The sequence below is a fragment of the Babylonia areolata genome, chromosome 24 (assembly GCF_041734735.1).
Source record: "Babylonia areolata isolate BAREFJ2019XMU chromosome 24, ASM4173473v1, whole genome shotgun sequence".
Classification (NCBI taxonomy): Eukaryota; Metazoa; Mollusca; class Gastropoda; order Neogastropoda; family Buccinidae; genus Babylonia; species Babylonia areolata.
The window spans coordinates 37,009,900-37,024,899 of record NC_134899.1 but is presented as its reverse complement, the minus strand read 5'-3'; the positions used below and the strand labels follow the sequence as shown (position 1 = coordinate 37,024,899).

Below are 15,000 nucleotides of genomic sequence, written 5' to 3'. Positions count from 1 at the left end.
ACAGGACGACCTCAAAGCGTGTTTAACATTTCCAGTTTTGCAAGGTCCAATGCTGATGAGATTTGGAGAGCGTGTCGATACTCCTCCGTACATGTGTGTGTGTGTGTGTGTGTGTGTGTGTGTGTGTGTGTGTGTGTTTAAGTGAGAGAGAGGGAGAGAGAGTTTACAATATGCTAAATAGGGAAAACGACAATTGTTGGTAGGCAAAATATGACTAAAAGTCAAACAATGTCATGAAGCCACTGAGGGTAGCGGCGTGATCCAAGAGTAGACGAAACGGAAACAACCTTGTGAGTAGCCCGTATCTTTGACAGAAAACAACAACACCTAAATAGTCCAGTACGACAGAAGAAAATGGGCACTAAATGCATTTATAACTCTATGTTATAAATGTATTAAAAAATCTGCCCCTTTCTATCTCTGTGGCTGCCTTCACCTCCACACTCTATCTCGCTCACTACGATCGGCTTCGGATCCACTCTGTTTACGCACACCCACATTCAAACACTCGACTGTTGGCCGCCGTTCTTTCTCTGTCTCTGGACCTTGCAATTGGAATGAACTTCCTCTTTCGCTTCGTGAAGTCTCCACACTCAGCTCTTTCAAGTCTGGCCTTAACTCACTCAGTACGGCCAGTTCTCTCTCTTCTCTACACAGACCCCTCGGATGTCCAGTGGGTGTCTGAATGACCCAACCTTTAGCTTCCGTCGTCAGAATTGTGGTATTCTTTGTCAACATTCACCTCTTCAGTATAAGAGCCTTCCGCTTGCAATATTTTGATGATGATAATTGGGGTGAAACGCTGTTAACGTCGTCCTCTTTCGCCGTTCGTATGGAGAGAGTTAAAACCCACCTCTTCCCAAAATAGCCTCCCTGCACTGCCTCTTCCTTGTCTTTAGTTTCTCCAGTTTTAGAGTTATGCATGCGTGTACAGTATTACACAGTTGAACAATCTATATTCTAAAAACCGATCACTGGTTTGAATATGCTCGTGCCAATTCTGCTACCTACAGTCAATAATCCGTTGTGTGAAACCTTTAAGAAATCCAGTTATACTTTCAACACCCTGATTGTCCCACCCATATCCATAACCATACGAAAACAAACATGTACGAATGTTAGTCACCCACAAAATGACTACCAAGTTAAACCGATCTCTCAGTCAAAGAAGGCTACTCACTTGCGTAGCTTTCGTCGGCGATCCGGCCGGCTTCTTCAGCGCAACTGCTGGGTAGAGAACTAGCAGCTGTACGCATCGCCGTGAGCGAACTCACGACAATGTGACTTGACGAGTGAGGAGTACACGTAAGGCAGGTTGTGTCGGCCCCGGTCACGGTTGAAGGTGGGGTTCCTGGCGGCGATGTGGACTGTCTCCTTTACTCGCCTCTGGAACCATCTTGCTTCTCTGTCGAGAACTTGCACAGATGTTCGCCCACTGGGGAGGAGTCTCGTTTGTGTTCTTTCAGTCTTTTGTGCAAGTTGCGCTCGGTTTCACCAATGTAACTTTGGTCACAGTCCTGGCAGTCTGTCTGGTATATCACCCCTGGGGTCTTTGGGGCGGACTAACTGGCTCCTGGTGGTGTTGCTGGGCTTGGCGTGAACGCTGACTCCAAACTTCCGGATCCTCCTGCTGAGAGCCTCAGTGACGCCGCTGAAGTATGGCATCAGTGGAGACGTGTCCTCTCGATGGGGTTTGGCGCTGAGTCGAGGGGTGGGGTATGGTTTTCTTGCCCCCCGGGATGTCCCAGGCCCACTCATCTGGTATCCCGATACACCGTCTGAGCACCCACGTTTTTTTTTTTACCATTACTATCTAAATTAAACAGTATTTCATATGCTTTACAAGGCAATCCATTATTATCCATTCTAGTTAATTTCAACCCAAATATATCATACACTTTACATACGAATTGAAAGAAATCGGGTATCTTCCCAGTTCACCATAGACAAGGTCAGTAGGTGTTCGATTATCAACATTAAAAAAAAACCCGTTTCATTCCAAAAAGATGTGTTTTTTTCAACATCACTGCCATTCTTAAATGACCCATATTTCGGCTCCGTACTGCAGTCTTGAGATTCAAATAGCTTTGTAAATATATCAAATGAATCACAATTATACATAACATTGAACACAATTAATACAGATCTCTTTGGTCCGTTCATCAAATCTTGACATGAAAATATCAAACACATTTGCAAGGTGTGTGTGTGTGTGTGTGTGTGTGTGTGTGTGTGTGTGTGTGAAGGTGTGTGTATGTGTGCGTATGCGTGCGTGTGTGTGTGTGTGTGTGTGTGTGTGTGTATGTGCGCGCGTGTGTGTGTATGTCTGTGTGTGTGTGTTTGTGTGTGTGTGTGTGTGTGTGTGTGTGTGTGTGTGTGTGTGTGTGTGTGTGTGTGTGCAGGGATGATTGAGAGTGACCTTTAACTCCTGAGCAAGTGATTGACGATTTCAATGTGTGTATGGACGACTTGCTACTTGGGAGAGGAGAGAGAGGAAGCGAGACCTAGAGAGCTAGAGAAGATGGATTCACGCGTGATTTATGCTTTGTTGTGCGTCTGTGTTTGGGACGAGAGAGAGAGAGAGAGAGAGAGAGAGAGAGAGAGAGAGAGAGAGAGAGAGAGAGAGAGAGAGAGAGAGAGAGAGAGAGATACGGATACGGATGATTTATTCATCAGGCCATAGCCCCTATGAAGGGGTACACAAACAGCATTTGTTACGTCACATTTGTTTGAATGAACACGAGAAAACCAAAATCGCATGAAAATTGAGAGAGAGAGAGAGAGAGAGAGAGAGAGAGAGAGAGAGAGAGAGAGAGAATGGAAGGGAGATAAGTCGGACAATTCACGCCAAATAAACTCTCTGCTGTGCGTTCCCTTTACCGCATTGTCATCCTTTTCATCACTGACACGCATTGGCAAGGTGTGTGTGTGTGTGTGTGTGTGTGCGCGCGCGCGCGCGTGTTTGTGTATGTGTCTGTGTGTGTGTGTGTGTGTGTGTGTGTGTGTGTGTGTGTGTGTGTCTGTGTGTGTGGTGTGTGTGTCTGTGTGTGTGTGTGTGTGTGTGTGTGTGTGTGTGTGTGTGTGTGATTGTATGTGTATGTGTGTGTGCGTAAGAGATAGTGAGAGACAGACAGCCAGCCAGCCAGACAAACAGACAGACAGACAGACAGGCAGAGAGATAGACAGACAGACAGACAGACAGACAGACAGACAGACAGAGAATCTATGACAGGCTATAAATAAGCAAAACGGTAACTGTGTGGGTAGGTGAAACACGAACAATCTCACGAAACCACTGAGGATGGCGGCACGATCCACTGATCAAGAGTAGGTGAAACGGGAATAGGCGAACTCGACCTGCTCCCTCCTGACATCATTTGTATTTGCGGATGGCGGTTCGTGGGGCGTGTGGGTCGTCGACGGAGCTTGAGGACTGGCTGCCCGGTGGTCCTGAAGACGGCCTTGGTCACCTCGAACAACAGCTACGACAACAAAGCCTACAGTCGAGACTACGAGGCAACCAACGATGAGAGAAAAAAAAGAAAAAGAAGAAGAAAATGTTATCTCACAATGCATAAAGACAACTGTCAAGAAAACATCAGACTACAGCCGAGAAAGATACCCGGCCGACTACAGCACTGAACAACACCGATACCCATTGGGACAACGATTCCCTTCTGACTACGGCCGCGACACCAAACGGACCACAGCATTGAACACCTGTCTACCACCGACAAAAGACAGCTGCGGACCTCTGTCCAGAACAACTTGACCTTAAAGGATGTTAGGCCGATAGGTCGTTAATTAACTCTCTCCATACGAACGGCGAAAGAGACGACGTTAACAGCGTTTCATCCCAGTTACTATCATCAAACTATAGCAAGCGGAAGGCTCTTATACTGAAGACGTGAATGTTGACAAAGAATACCACAATTCTGACGACGGAAGCTAAAGGTTGGGTCATTCACACACCCACTGGACATCCGAGGGGTCTGTGTAGAGGAGAAGAGAGGACAGGCCGTACTGAGTGAGTTAAACTCCAACTTTGTCGTGTAGAACGAACGAGCTGCTACACCCGCTTGTGAGGTAATGCGGTGGGCGTTGTGTCGTGTCTATTGTCATGTGGAAAATCACATGGACGTGTTCTATGACGAAGTGTGTGTTGTCATGTTAATGTGTCCTAAAACCACATCAATGTGTGTCATGACGAAGTGTTTGTTGCGAGTCATGTTGTAGTGTGTAAAGAAACAAAACAACAAAACAACCCTCCCACATCAATGTGTGCTCTGTAGAAGTGTGTGTTGTCATGTTGCAGTGTGTAAAAACCACATCAATGTGTGCTATGACGAAGTTTTTTGTTCTCATGTTGCTGTGTCCTAAAACCACATCAACGTGTGTCAAGACGAAGTGTTTGTTGCGAGTCATGTTGCTGTGTGTGAAAACCACATCAATGTGTGTTATGACGAAGTGTTTTCATTGTCGTGTAGCTTTGTCCTAAAACAGCATCAACGTGTGTCAAGACGAAGTGTTTGTTGCGAGTCACGTTGCTGTGTGTGAAAATCACTTCAATGTGCGTTATGACGAAGTGTTTTCATTGTCGTGTAGCTTTGTCCTAAAACCACATCAACGTGTGTCAAGACGAAGTGTTTGTTGCGAGTCACGTTGCTGTGTGTGAAAACCACATCAATGTGTGTTATGACGAAGTGTTTTCATTGTCATGCTACTGTGTCTTAAAACCACATCAATGTGTGCTATGACGAAGTCTCTGTTGTCAACATATGTTGCAGTGTGTGAAAACCACATCAATGTGTGCTTTGACGAAGTCTCTGTTGTCAACATATGTTGCAGTGTCTTAAAACCACATCAATGTGTGTTATGACGAAATGTTTTTATTGTCATGTTGCAGTGTCTTAAAACCACATCAATGTGTGTTATGACGAAATGTTTTTATTGTCACGTTGCAGTGTGTGAAAACCACATCATTGTGTGTTATGACTAAATGCTTTATTGTCATTTTGCTGTGTCTTAAAACCACATCAATGTGTGTTATGACCAAATGGTTTTGTTGTCCTTTTGCTTTTTCTTAAAACCACATCAATGTGTGTTATGACGAAGTATCTGTTGTCATGTTGCAGTGTGTGAAAACCATATCAACATGAGTAAAAACAACAACAACAACAACCAGAATTCTGGCCTTGCCATAATTCTTTGACGTGTACAAACTCCATCTCTGTCGCAGCGTGTGGGAGGGGTGGGGGTTGGGGTGGGGGGCGAGGGCGAGACCAGAGACAAGACAATGTGTTTATTTCAGGAAACCTTGTGGGCGAACAGGACAATGTTTTATACTGCATGTGACTAACGGTGAAATGTGAAACGCACAATCAATTACATAGCATGTGACTAACTGCGAAATGTGAAACACACAATCAATTACATTGCATGTGACTAACGGCGAAATGTGAATTACACAATCAATTACATTGCATGTGACTAACTGCGAAATGTGAAACACACAATCAATTACATTGTATGTGACTAACTGCGAGATGTGAAACACACAATCAATTACATTGCATGTGACTAACGGCGAAATGTGAAACACACAATCAATTACATAGCATGTGACTAACTGCGAGATGTGAAACACACAATCAATTACATTGCATGTGACTAACTGCGAAATGTGAAACACACAATCAGTTACATTGCATGTGACTAACGGCGAAATGTGAAACACACAATCAATTACATTGCATGTGACTAACGGCGAGATGCCAACTGATCCGTTAAGAAAGAGCTGTATTTTTAAGAAATCTAAAAGGCAAATGGATGAGTGAAAAGATGCAAATAAACACTAATCTTCCCCATGCTGGGAATGTGCTTATTTCAAAACTGAGTCACCATTGAGCGCTGACACGGAATACGCAATCTTTAACTTGCGCGTTTGATGTTCTGCATACGTATAATATATATATATATATATATATATATATATATATATATAGTGTGTGTGTGTGTGTGTGTGTGTGTGTGTGTGTGTGTGTGTGTGTATTTGTATTTCTTTTTATCACAACAGATTTCTCTGTGTGAAATTCGGGCTGCTCTCCCCAGGGAGAGCGCGTCGTTACACTACAGCGCCACCCATTTTTTGGTATTGTTCCTGCGTGCAGTTTTATTTGTTGTTCCTAGTGAAGTGGATTTTTCTACATAATTTTGCAAGGAACAACCCTTTTGTTGCCGTGGGTTCTTTTACGTGCGCTAAGTGCATGCTGCACACGGGACCTCGGTTTATCGTCTCATCCGAATATATATATATATATATATATATATATATATATATATATATGTGTGTGTGTGTGTGTGTGTGTGTGTGTGTGTGTGTGTGTGTGTGTGCGTGCGTGCGTGCGTGCGGTACACACACACACACACACACACACACACACACACAGGGGGTTCAGTAACTTGCAGATCCGCAACTCTGTTACCCAAGGACATCGGGGGGGAAAAAAACCCAAAACCATCCACCCTTGAATTAACCCTGCATCGTCAACGTTGAAACAAACCCTCTCGGCTGTGTGTGACGTGACGCCAGTCACCCATCACATACGCTCACTCACTGTAAACGGCGAAACAGAGGGAGATAAGGAGTGACGACGAACTGAGGGCAAGCCTGGAACACGCACGAACATACACGACAAAGCAAACGGACCAACCTAATATGTTTTTTTCCCTATCCACACAAAACCCAGTCTCTGAGATCGGATATGACACCTTTGCACTGACTGGCCCTATGCTTGGTAGGAAGAAGAATCAAGCTGACTTCGTCAAAGTAAAGGACTCAGTTGGGTGAGGAGTGATGAAGGTGGAGAGGGGGGAGGGGGAGGGGGGCAGTGGTGGAGGATTAGGACCGGTGAGGGATGGGAGGCGGGGGAGGGGTTGGGGGTGTGGGGTGTGTGACATGGCGAAACTGAGGGCACATCTCTGAGCAGTGGGAGAGGGGGGGAGGGGGGGGATATTAGGAGAGTTGCAGACAGAGAAGTGTGTTGTTGTTGTTGTTGTTGTGTATTTGGTATTATCTACCCACATTCACACGCACACGTACGCGCGCACATCTCATTAACTATAACTGCAATGATCCGAGATCAAAACAGACAGGTAATCGAATTACAACCCATGCACTCAAGTGGTTCGGGGGGTGGGGGTGACTAGCATTACTGCACTGAATGCCAGGTGTGAGAACATGAACAGCGTGGACGCAGACTGCACATCAACTACAGCATTCAACACGCACGCATGCACACACACACATACATACACACACACACACACACACACACACACACACACACACACACACACACACACACACACACACACACGATGTCATCTGCTATTGCAGAAGATTTGCTGCATAGTCCAACAGGACATTTGTCATAGTTGTTTGATGTTAGCGTTTCCTTCTATATGCCTGGGTCTCCCCTCTTAATGTTTTATTTTTTCCAATGCACTGTATCTTTCCCCACCGCACACACACATGCGCACACACGCACACACACACACACACACACACACACACACACACCATTCTTCGCCCAGTACTGTTCCCACCACCACGCCACGCCGTCCACCCCCCCCCCCCCCCCCGCCCCTCTCATTTTTCCGTCTAATATCACTTAAAGTGGAAGACGTTAAACTGACTACTACTACCACTACTACTACTACTACGAGACACACACACACACACACACACACACACACACACACACACACACATACGCGCGCGGTCACACACACACACACACATACACACAACTCGTAAGTACCTTCCTTCACCAAGAGACGTCCTTTTGCATCTATCAACCCTTCCAACTGCATATCATCACATATAACACAAACGGTTAGCAGGACATTCGTCAGTTCAGGTCAGTTGTTATTGCTGTTGTCCGTTGGTCAAGCAACTCCTCTGCCAAGCCCCTCGTGACCCAATTATTATATCCCTTGAGGCTTTTGCGTCGATGAGAGAGAATTATTAAAACCATGCATGGCCATGGTCATCGCCGCCATATGCGTGTGTTTCGTGTCCTTTTTCCATCACAGAACAACCCATTCACCCTTTCTTGACTGTTTTACATTGCAAACTTACTTCCCGCTTCACCCCCCCCCCCCACACACACACACCCAACCCCTAAAAAAAAAAATCCTCTACCCGACACTTCCTCCAGTACCCCCTGACCCCCCACCTTCCACCCACCAAACCTCCTCTCTCGCCTCTGCCCCCCCCCACGCCCCCACCCCCTCCCCCTCACCTCCCACCTCCTCCAAAAGCTAAGTTGCTATTCACCACCCCGGCCAACAGGATTTCCTTGTTTTGAATGCAACTGGTTTTTCCCCATTCTGTGACTTTTTTTTTTTTGGGGGGGGGGGGGGGGTTGTTGTTGGTTCGTTTGACTGCAGGTGTCCGTCAAGACATACACAAGATACACTGAGGTGTCGTGTGGGCTACAGTGAGGGAAGGAAGTTGAAGACAGGAGTGTGACAGTAGTAGTTAGCCATCTAGATTGGGTCACCCGACTCTGAGGGACAAAAGTGTGTTAATTTGGTGCAACTTGATCTTTCTCTGTATGTGACAAAGGGAAAGATTAAAAAGTGTGGAAGGACACACACACGTGTGTGTGTGTGTGTGTGTGTGTGTGTGTGTGTGTGTGTGACCTACATAGAAAGACAGAGACAGGCACACACAACGACTGAGAAAGAAACAAAGACAGAGATAAAAAAAAAAAAGGCAGAGACAGATAAAGAGACAGAGAGACATACAGAACTTTTCTCCCTACCCAATAATCCTCCCACTGACTGAAATCGAAGACATAAAAAGTAGATTCGTTTTTTGTTCAGTCTGTCATTTTCCGGACTTAACAGACTATAAAGTTGTTTGTTTGTGTGTTGTTGTTTTTTCGTGTGCGTTGGGTTTTTGTTGTTTTTGTTTTTTGTTTGTTTGTTTTTTGTTTTTTATTGTGTGTGTGTGTGTGTGTGTGTGTGTGTGTGTGTGTGTGTGTGTGTGTTTCGATTTTTTTGCGTGCTATTTTTTCATTTTTATAATCATGTGGTCTGTCGTGATTAGAAACTGAAGGAGTGCTGTGTTGTGGTGCATGGTGATGTTTGGATCACGGCATTCGACTTTGAGGAAAATGGCCTCGACAGGACTTGGGAAGTGCAGGTATGTACAAATTTGCTTTCTTCCTAGCGGAGGGTGTAAAACAACGGATTGTTATTGTTGTTGTTGTCATCACCACTATCATCATCATCATCATCATCATCATCATCATTATCATTAGTACTGTTACTACTGCTACAGCTACTATCATCATCATTGTTGCTGTTATTGTTGTTGTTGTTGTTCTACTTCTCCTTCTTCTTCTTCTCTCCTCCTCCTCCTCCTCCTCCCGCCTCCTCCATTTCCACCTCTCACTTTCTTGTTTTTCTTTTTCATTTGATCTCCCTCCTCCCTTTCATCCATTCCCTGCTCTTTCTCCTCATTTTTCTTCTTCCTCCTCCTTCTACATTATTATTATTAGTTTTTGTTTGTTTTGTTTGAGATAACGATAACGACAACGATAGATTATTCAAGAAGGCCATGGCCCCATTTGAAGGGGTAATTACATATTTTTTGTACCTTTCTTCTTTCTTCTTCTTCTTTTTGAGAGAGAAAGAGAGAGGCACAAAGACACTTTTATTGACCATGCTACAAACATCAGGGAAAAGATATATTTTGAATAATTAAAAGACGTGAAGAGTGTTTGGTATTTCTCGCATCAACCTTTTCTTCTTTTTTAAAAATATTTTATATATATATATATATTTTTTTTTTATCTTGCATGCTCTGCTGTGCACTTCTTTGTAAGTCTTGATGTGCGTTCATTATGCAGCTGAGATCTGAGCTCAAAGGGAATGAATAAATCACATAGCAAAATTCAGGAACTCTTTGCTGAGAAACAAACTGCTGATGATGGTTCTCGAAATGATGGGGATGGACAGTCAAAAGTCTGCGAAAGCTTACATTTTTGATGACCATGTGTTAGACATGCAAAACTGAAGTGGATTTCAGTGTCACGTGTGTGAATGCAGGATGGAAATTTCTAGCTTTTGTGTATTTCTTCTAAAGTTAAATCTGCGATTCTCCAACCCGAAACAGTATATTATGAAATATCTTCACCCACAAAATGTCCGCGTGTTTCTCTCACCCAAACTGTGTCTGATACTACAAACGGAGAACACTTATACCAACTGTGGGCTGTAAAGAAAGGCTCACTTTTGATAAGAGGCGTCCAACACTTCAGACCAAAGGTTCGTCTTCAGGTACTGTGTTAGCTGGAAATGACATTGGAGGTATGTTTTCAGAGACTGTGTTAGCTGGAAATGACATTGGAGGTATGTCTTCAGAGACTGTGTTAGCTGGAAATGACATTGGAGGTATGTCTTCAGGGACTGTGTTAGCTGGAAACGACATTGGAGGTATGTCTTTGGGACTGTGTTAACTGGAAATGACATTGGAGGTATCTCTTTGGGACTGTGTTAGTTGGAAATGACATTGGAGGTATGTCTTCAGGGACAGTGTTAGCTGGAAATGACATTGGAGGTATGTCTTCAGGGACTGTGTTAGCTGGAAATGACATTGGAGGTATGTCTTCAGGGACTGTGTTAGCTGGAAATGACATTGGAGGTATGTCTTCAGAGACTGTGTTAGCTGGAAATGACATTGGAGGTATGTCTTCAGGGACAGTGTTAGCTGGAAATGACATTGGAGGTATGTCTTCAGAGACTGTGTTAGCTGGAAATGACATTGGAGGTATGTCTTTGGAACTGTGTTAGCTGGAAACGACATTGGAGGTATGTCTTTGGAACTGTGTTAGCTGGAAATGACATTGGAGGTATGTCTTCAGAGACTGTGTTAGCTGGAAATGACATTGGAGGTATGTCTTCAGAGACTGTGTTAGCTGGAAATGACATTGGAGGTATGTCTTCAGGGACTGTGTTAGCTGGAAATGACATTGAAGGTATGTCTTCAGAGACTGTGTTAGCTGGAAATGACATTGGAGGTATGTCTTTGGGACTGTGTTAGCTGGAAATGACATTGGAGGTATGTCTTCAGAGACTGTGTTAGCTGGAAATGACATTGAAGGTATGTCTTCAGGGACTGTGTTAGCTGGAAATGACATTGGAGGTATGTCTTTGGGACTGTGTTAACTGGAAATGACACTGGTTTTGCATAATTTTGCAAGGGACATTCGCTGTTGTTCTTGTTATACTTACCTTCCTGTTGTTCGTAATGTTGTCTCTTTTCATTTAAGTTCAAAGTGATGCGTTTTTCAGCTTTTTGAAAGCTAGTAGCATTACTCGCCGTTAACATTAGTATTACTGATTTCTTCCCGATATGAAGATTCCAAACGTTAAAATCGTCTGCGGGTTGTTTATTTATTATTTTATTTTATAGCTAATTTCTCTTGAAAGAGGAGACACACACACACACACACACACACACACACACACACACACACACACACACACACACACACACACACACACACACGCGCGCGCGCGCGCGCGCGCGCGTAACATGTACGAGGATGCAAGCTGTCGCCACCTTCCTGAATCGGGCCTGATTTATGTTCGTCCTGGTTTTCTCAATCTTTCCGTTTTCCTCCAGCTTTCGAACACGCTTTCAGCTGTTCGTTGTTGTTTTTTCTTCCTTTTTTTGTATTCTTTTTCCTTTCTTGGTCTGCTTATTCTTATGGTAATCTGTTTTCCCCACTGAGTAAAATTCTGTGACAAGGAAAATGAGTTGCTCAATATTTCTGCTTATTATGTTGTTGTTGTTGTTGTTGTTGTATGGGAGGGGTGTACCTGTTAAAGTCAGTTTGGGATAACATTTTAAGAAAGAGACGAAGAAGAGGAAGAATGAGAAGGAGGGAGAGAGGGGATGGAGGGAGGAGAGGTTGAGAGAACTCGAACTCGAACTCGAATAGTTTAATCAGTATAGGCCATGGCCCCTTCTGAAGGGGGTACAGTATTTGTGAATAATTCACACACATTTTCAGAGTAACTCATTGAAACAGTAATATCCTGACAGAAGACATTACAAAAACAGTTAGTTAAATCAGCTAAGCATAATGGTGCGTCTCTTAAAAGCTTTGTATAAATACATACACACATTCCTTAATATTGGTTCTCTTCGAGATGCCATAAGCAACGCAGTCCGGAACAGGGAAGGATCCTGATAATACTTTTGTGGAATATACTTTATACGTAAATCACGATAAACCTGACAACAGAGCAGAAAATGTTTTTCATCTTCATTTTCGTTATTACACAGAGGACACAATAAATTCACACCTGTATACATTTTATAACGGTTATGATGCACCATGATGTCCGATATTCCACATCTAAATCTTGTTATAAAATACCTTATATATGGAGGAGAGGTTGAGAGAGAGAGAGAGAGAGAGAGAGAGAGAGAGAGAGAGAGAGAGAGAGAGAGAGAGAGAGAGAGAGGCGCTTTGACACTTTAATGTCATTAGCCATGAGGTCATTATGACATGAGTGAAAGCGTCAACATACTTTCATTCTAAATCAAACCATTATAATAAACGAATTAAATGGTGAAAGCAAATAATGAATCAAAACAAAGTTCCTTCTTTGAAGAAATTTGACAGCAACCAACAGGCAACCCAACACATAATAAACTCCGTTCGTTCATCCATCAATGCACCATGCAACAAATTCCAACACCAGGCGACAGAAGAAAATTGTCAAGCCTATCTAGATGACCATGCAGTTAGTATGATTATGCTTGTAGTGCTTTTTTGTCTAATCTTCATAGCTTCTGATATTTCTGAATTTTACTATGGAGATCATCACTTCGTGATCTTTTGATGTTCATATGCTAAAAAGAGAGAGAGAGGGGGGGGGGGGGGGGGGGGGGGGGTTAGATAGATAGATAGATATATAGATATACAGAGAGAGATGGGTGAATTCCACAGAGAGAGAGAGAGAGAGAGAGAGAGAGAGAGAGAGAGAGAGAGAGAGAGAGACGGAACAAAAGAAAGAAATAAAATAAAGAAAAAGAGAGAAGGAAACAGATATGCGAACAAACGCGTTGTATTTCAAAGTGGAAAAAAAATGTATATAAATCATAAAGACGAGAATAAGAAACGAGTGAATGTAAGACACAGAGAGTGAGGGGGGGGGAGGGAGAGGGAGAGATAGACACACACAGAGAGGGAGAGAATGAGAGAGTGAGAGAGACAGAGGTAGAGTCTGTGGGGGGAGGGGGGAGACGGACAGACAGGGAGAGTGGGAGAGTGATAGAGAGAGAGAGAGAGGGAGGGAGGGAGAGGCAGAGAGAGAGACAAATAGAGAGAGAGACACAGAGAGAGAGAGAGAGAGAGAGAGACAAACAGAGAGAAAGAGATAGACACACAGAGAGAGAGAGAAACAGAGAAACAGACAGAGAGAGAGAGAGAGAGAGAGAGAGAGAGGAACGTAGGACCGTTTAATGCAAAGGTCATCACCATGTCCACATGAGAACGCGTACACATAACGATAAAGTGGTGTTTTTGTTGTTGTTGTTGTTTTTTTTAAATTAAAAACAAAAATGACAAGCCAGTTTCAACAAATGTGAAAAGAAAGATATATACTCAACCACGCAGTTTGATTTTAACTTGAAATCAAACTTCATATCAGTTCCTCTCTGAAAATAAACATGGCTAAATCTCTTTTTACCCGTGTCTAAATTTTGAAACAGAGGGGGAATTGGCGGAGAGTTACTATTTTGATATTGTTTAGATATATACTTTTCTAATTAAGCATACACAGGACATCATATAAAAGAATGAACTTCAGTTTCCACGTCATCACAGAAGGGACAGTTATTTGGTGTAGACATATCGATTTTTTTCTTTACCTTTAGATCGTTTACGCCAAGACGAAACTAGATCAGAGCCACTCTAAATCTGCCAACTAAAATATCTCGAAGAATTTTTCTGGTTGTAATAAAAATTCAAGTTTGCGGTATTCATTGAAGCGATCACTATGTTCCAGCTTTCTGTTCCAGTCTTGTTTATAGCAGTCGAGCGTTCTCTGTCTGAACAATTTCAATAACCCCTCCATTCACCGATACTTCTGAAAATTCAAAGGAACCTAAACACTGCTTTACGTGAAATACCCAGTTTTGAGACTGTCTTTCTTCGTTCATGTTTTCTTTCGTATGCTTGTTTAGGTAATGTAGTCGGTGTCATTAATCTTTATTTCATTAGATTTTTTGGGGTTTAATTTTGTATAGTAGAAACCAGTATCTCAAAGCACTGAATGAACTGTCGATGTAAAGCACTTATCTGCCTATCTCTCCACACACCGTAGCGCTTAGAGTAGTTTTCCCACTGACACCTAAGAAATGTGTGCAGGTGTGTGTGTGTGTGTGTGTGTGTGTGTGTGTGTGTGTGTGTGTGTGTGTGTGTGAGAGAGAGAGAGAGAGAGAGAGAGAGAGAGAGAGAGAGAGAGAAGATGGGGGGAATCCCCTCTCATTCCAAATCACACACTGCCAATATTACTTCAATGAGGAAGTTTTGCGAAGTTCATGTGTCAGTTCATCGTTCACTGCGAAACAAAATGGAAAAACAGTCAGGGAAGAGAATGCTGCCTACAAAGTCACAACCTCCAGCCTAACGATGGAATTTGAAGCTGTGACACATGCCCTCCAGTGGCTATCGTCCATCCATACGCCTGGAAACCAACATGCCATGATTCTAACCGACTCAATGAACCTCATACAGAAAATTGAAAACGGAATGGGAAGTCCAGAGTGGCATAAGGCAATGCGCAACTTTCAGATTAAAAACCTCACATAGTCATACTGCCCGGGACATGCAGATGTTAAGGGAAATGAGCGAGCTGACAGACTTGCTGGTAACGCAACACCAACGAGCGGCCTACATCTAGGAAAAT

The 15,000-nt window shown here is 43.4% G+C and overlaps 1 protein-coding gene across 3 annotated transcripts in view; it reads left to right on the top strand.

The window, feature by feature from the left end:
- Nucleotides 1-8,448: 8,448 nt before the first annotated feature.
- The window catches only part of LOC143298804 (uncharacterized), a 29,578-nt gene continuing 23,026 nt past the window's right edge, over nt 8,449-15,000 (top strand). For 2 of the 3 annotated variants that reach the window (XM_076611775.1, XM_076611777.1), the window contains exons 1-2: nt 8,449-8,586; nt 9,119-9,214. In XM_076611775.1, the coding sequence (XP_076467890.1) occupies nt 9,147-9,214 (68 nt within the window). In that variant the 5' untranslated portion in view covers nt 8,449-8,586; nt 9,119-9,146. Of the gene's footprint in view, nt 8,587-9,041; nt 9,215-15,000 lie in introns of those variants that run through there. The other variant, XM_076611776.1, reaches the window with a different exon arrangement.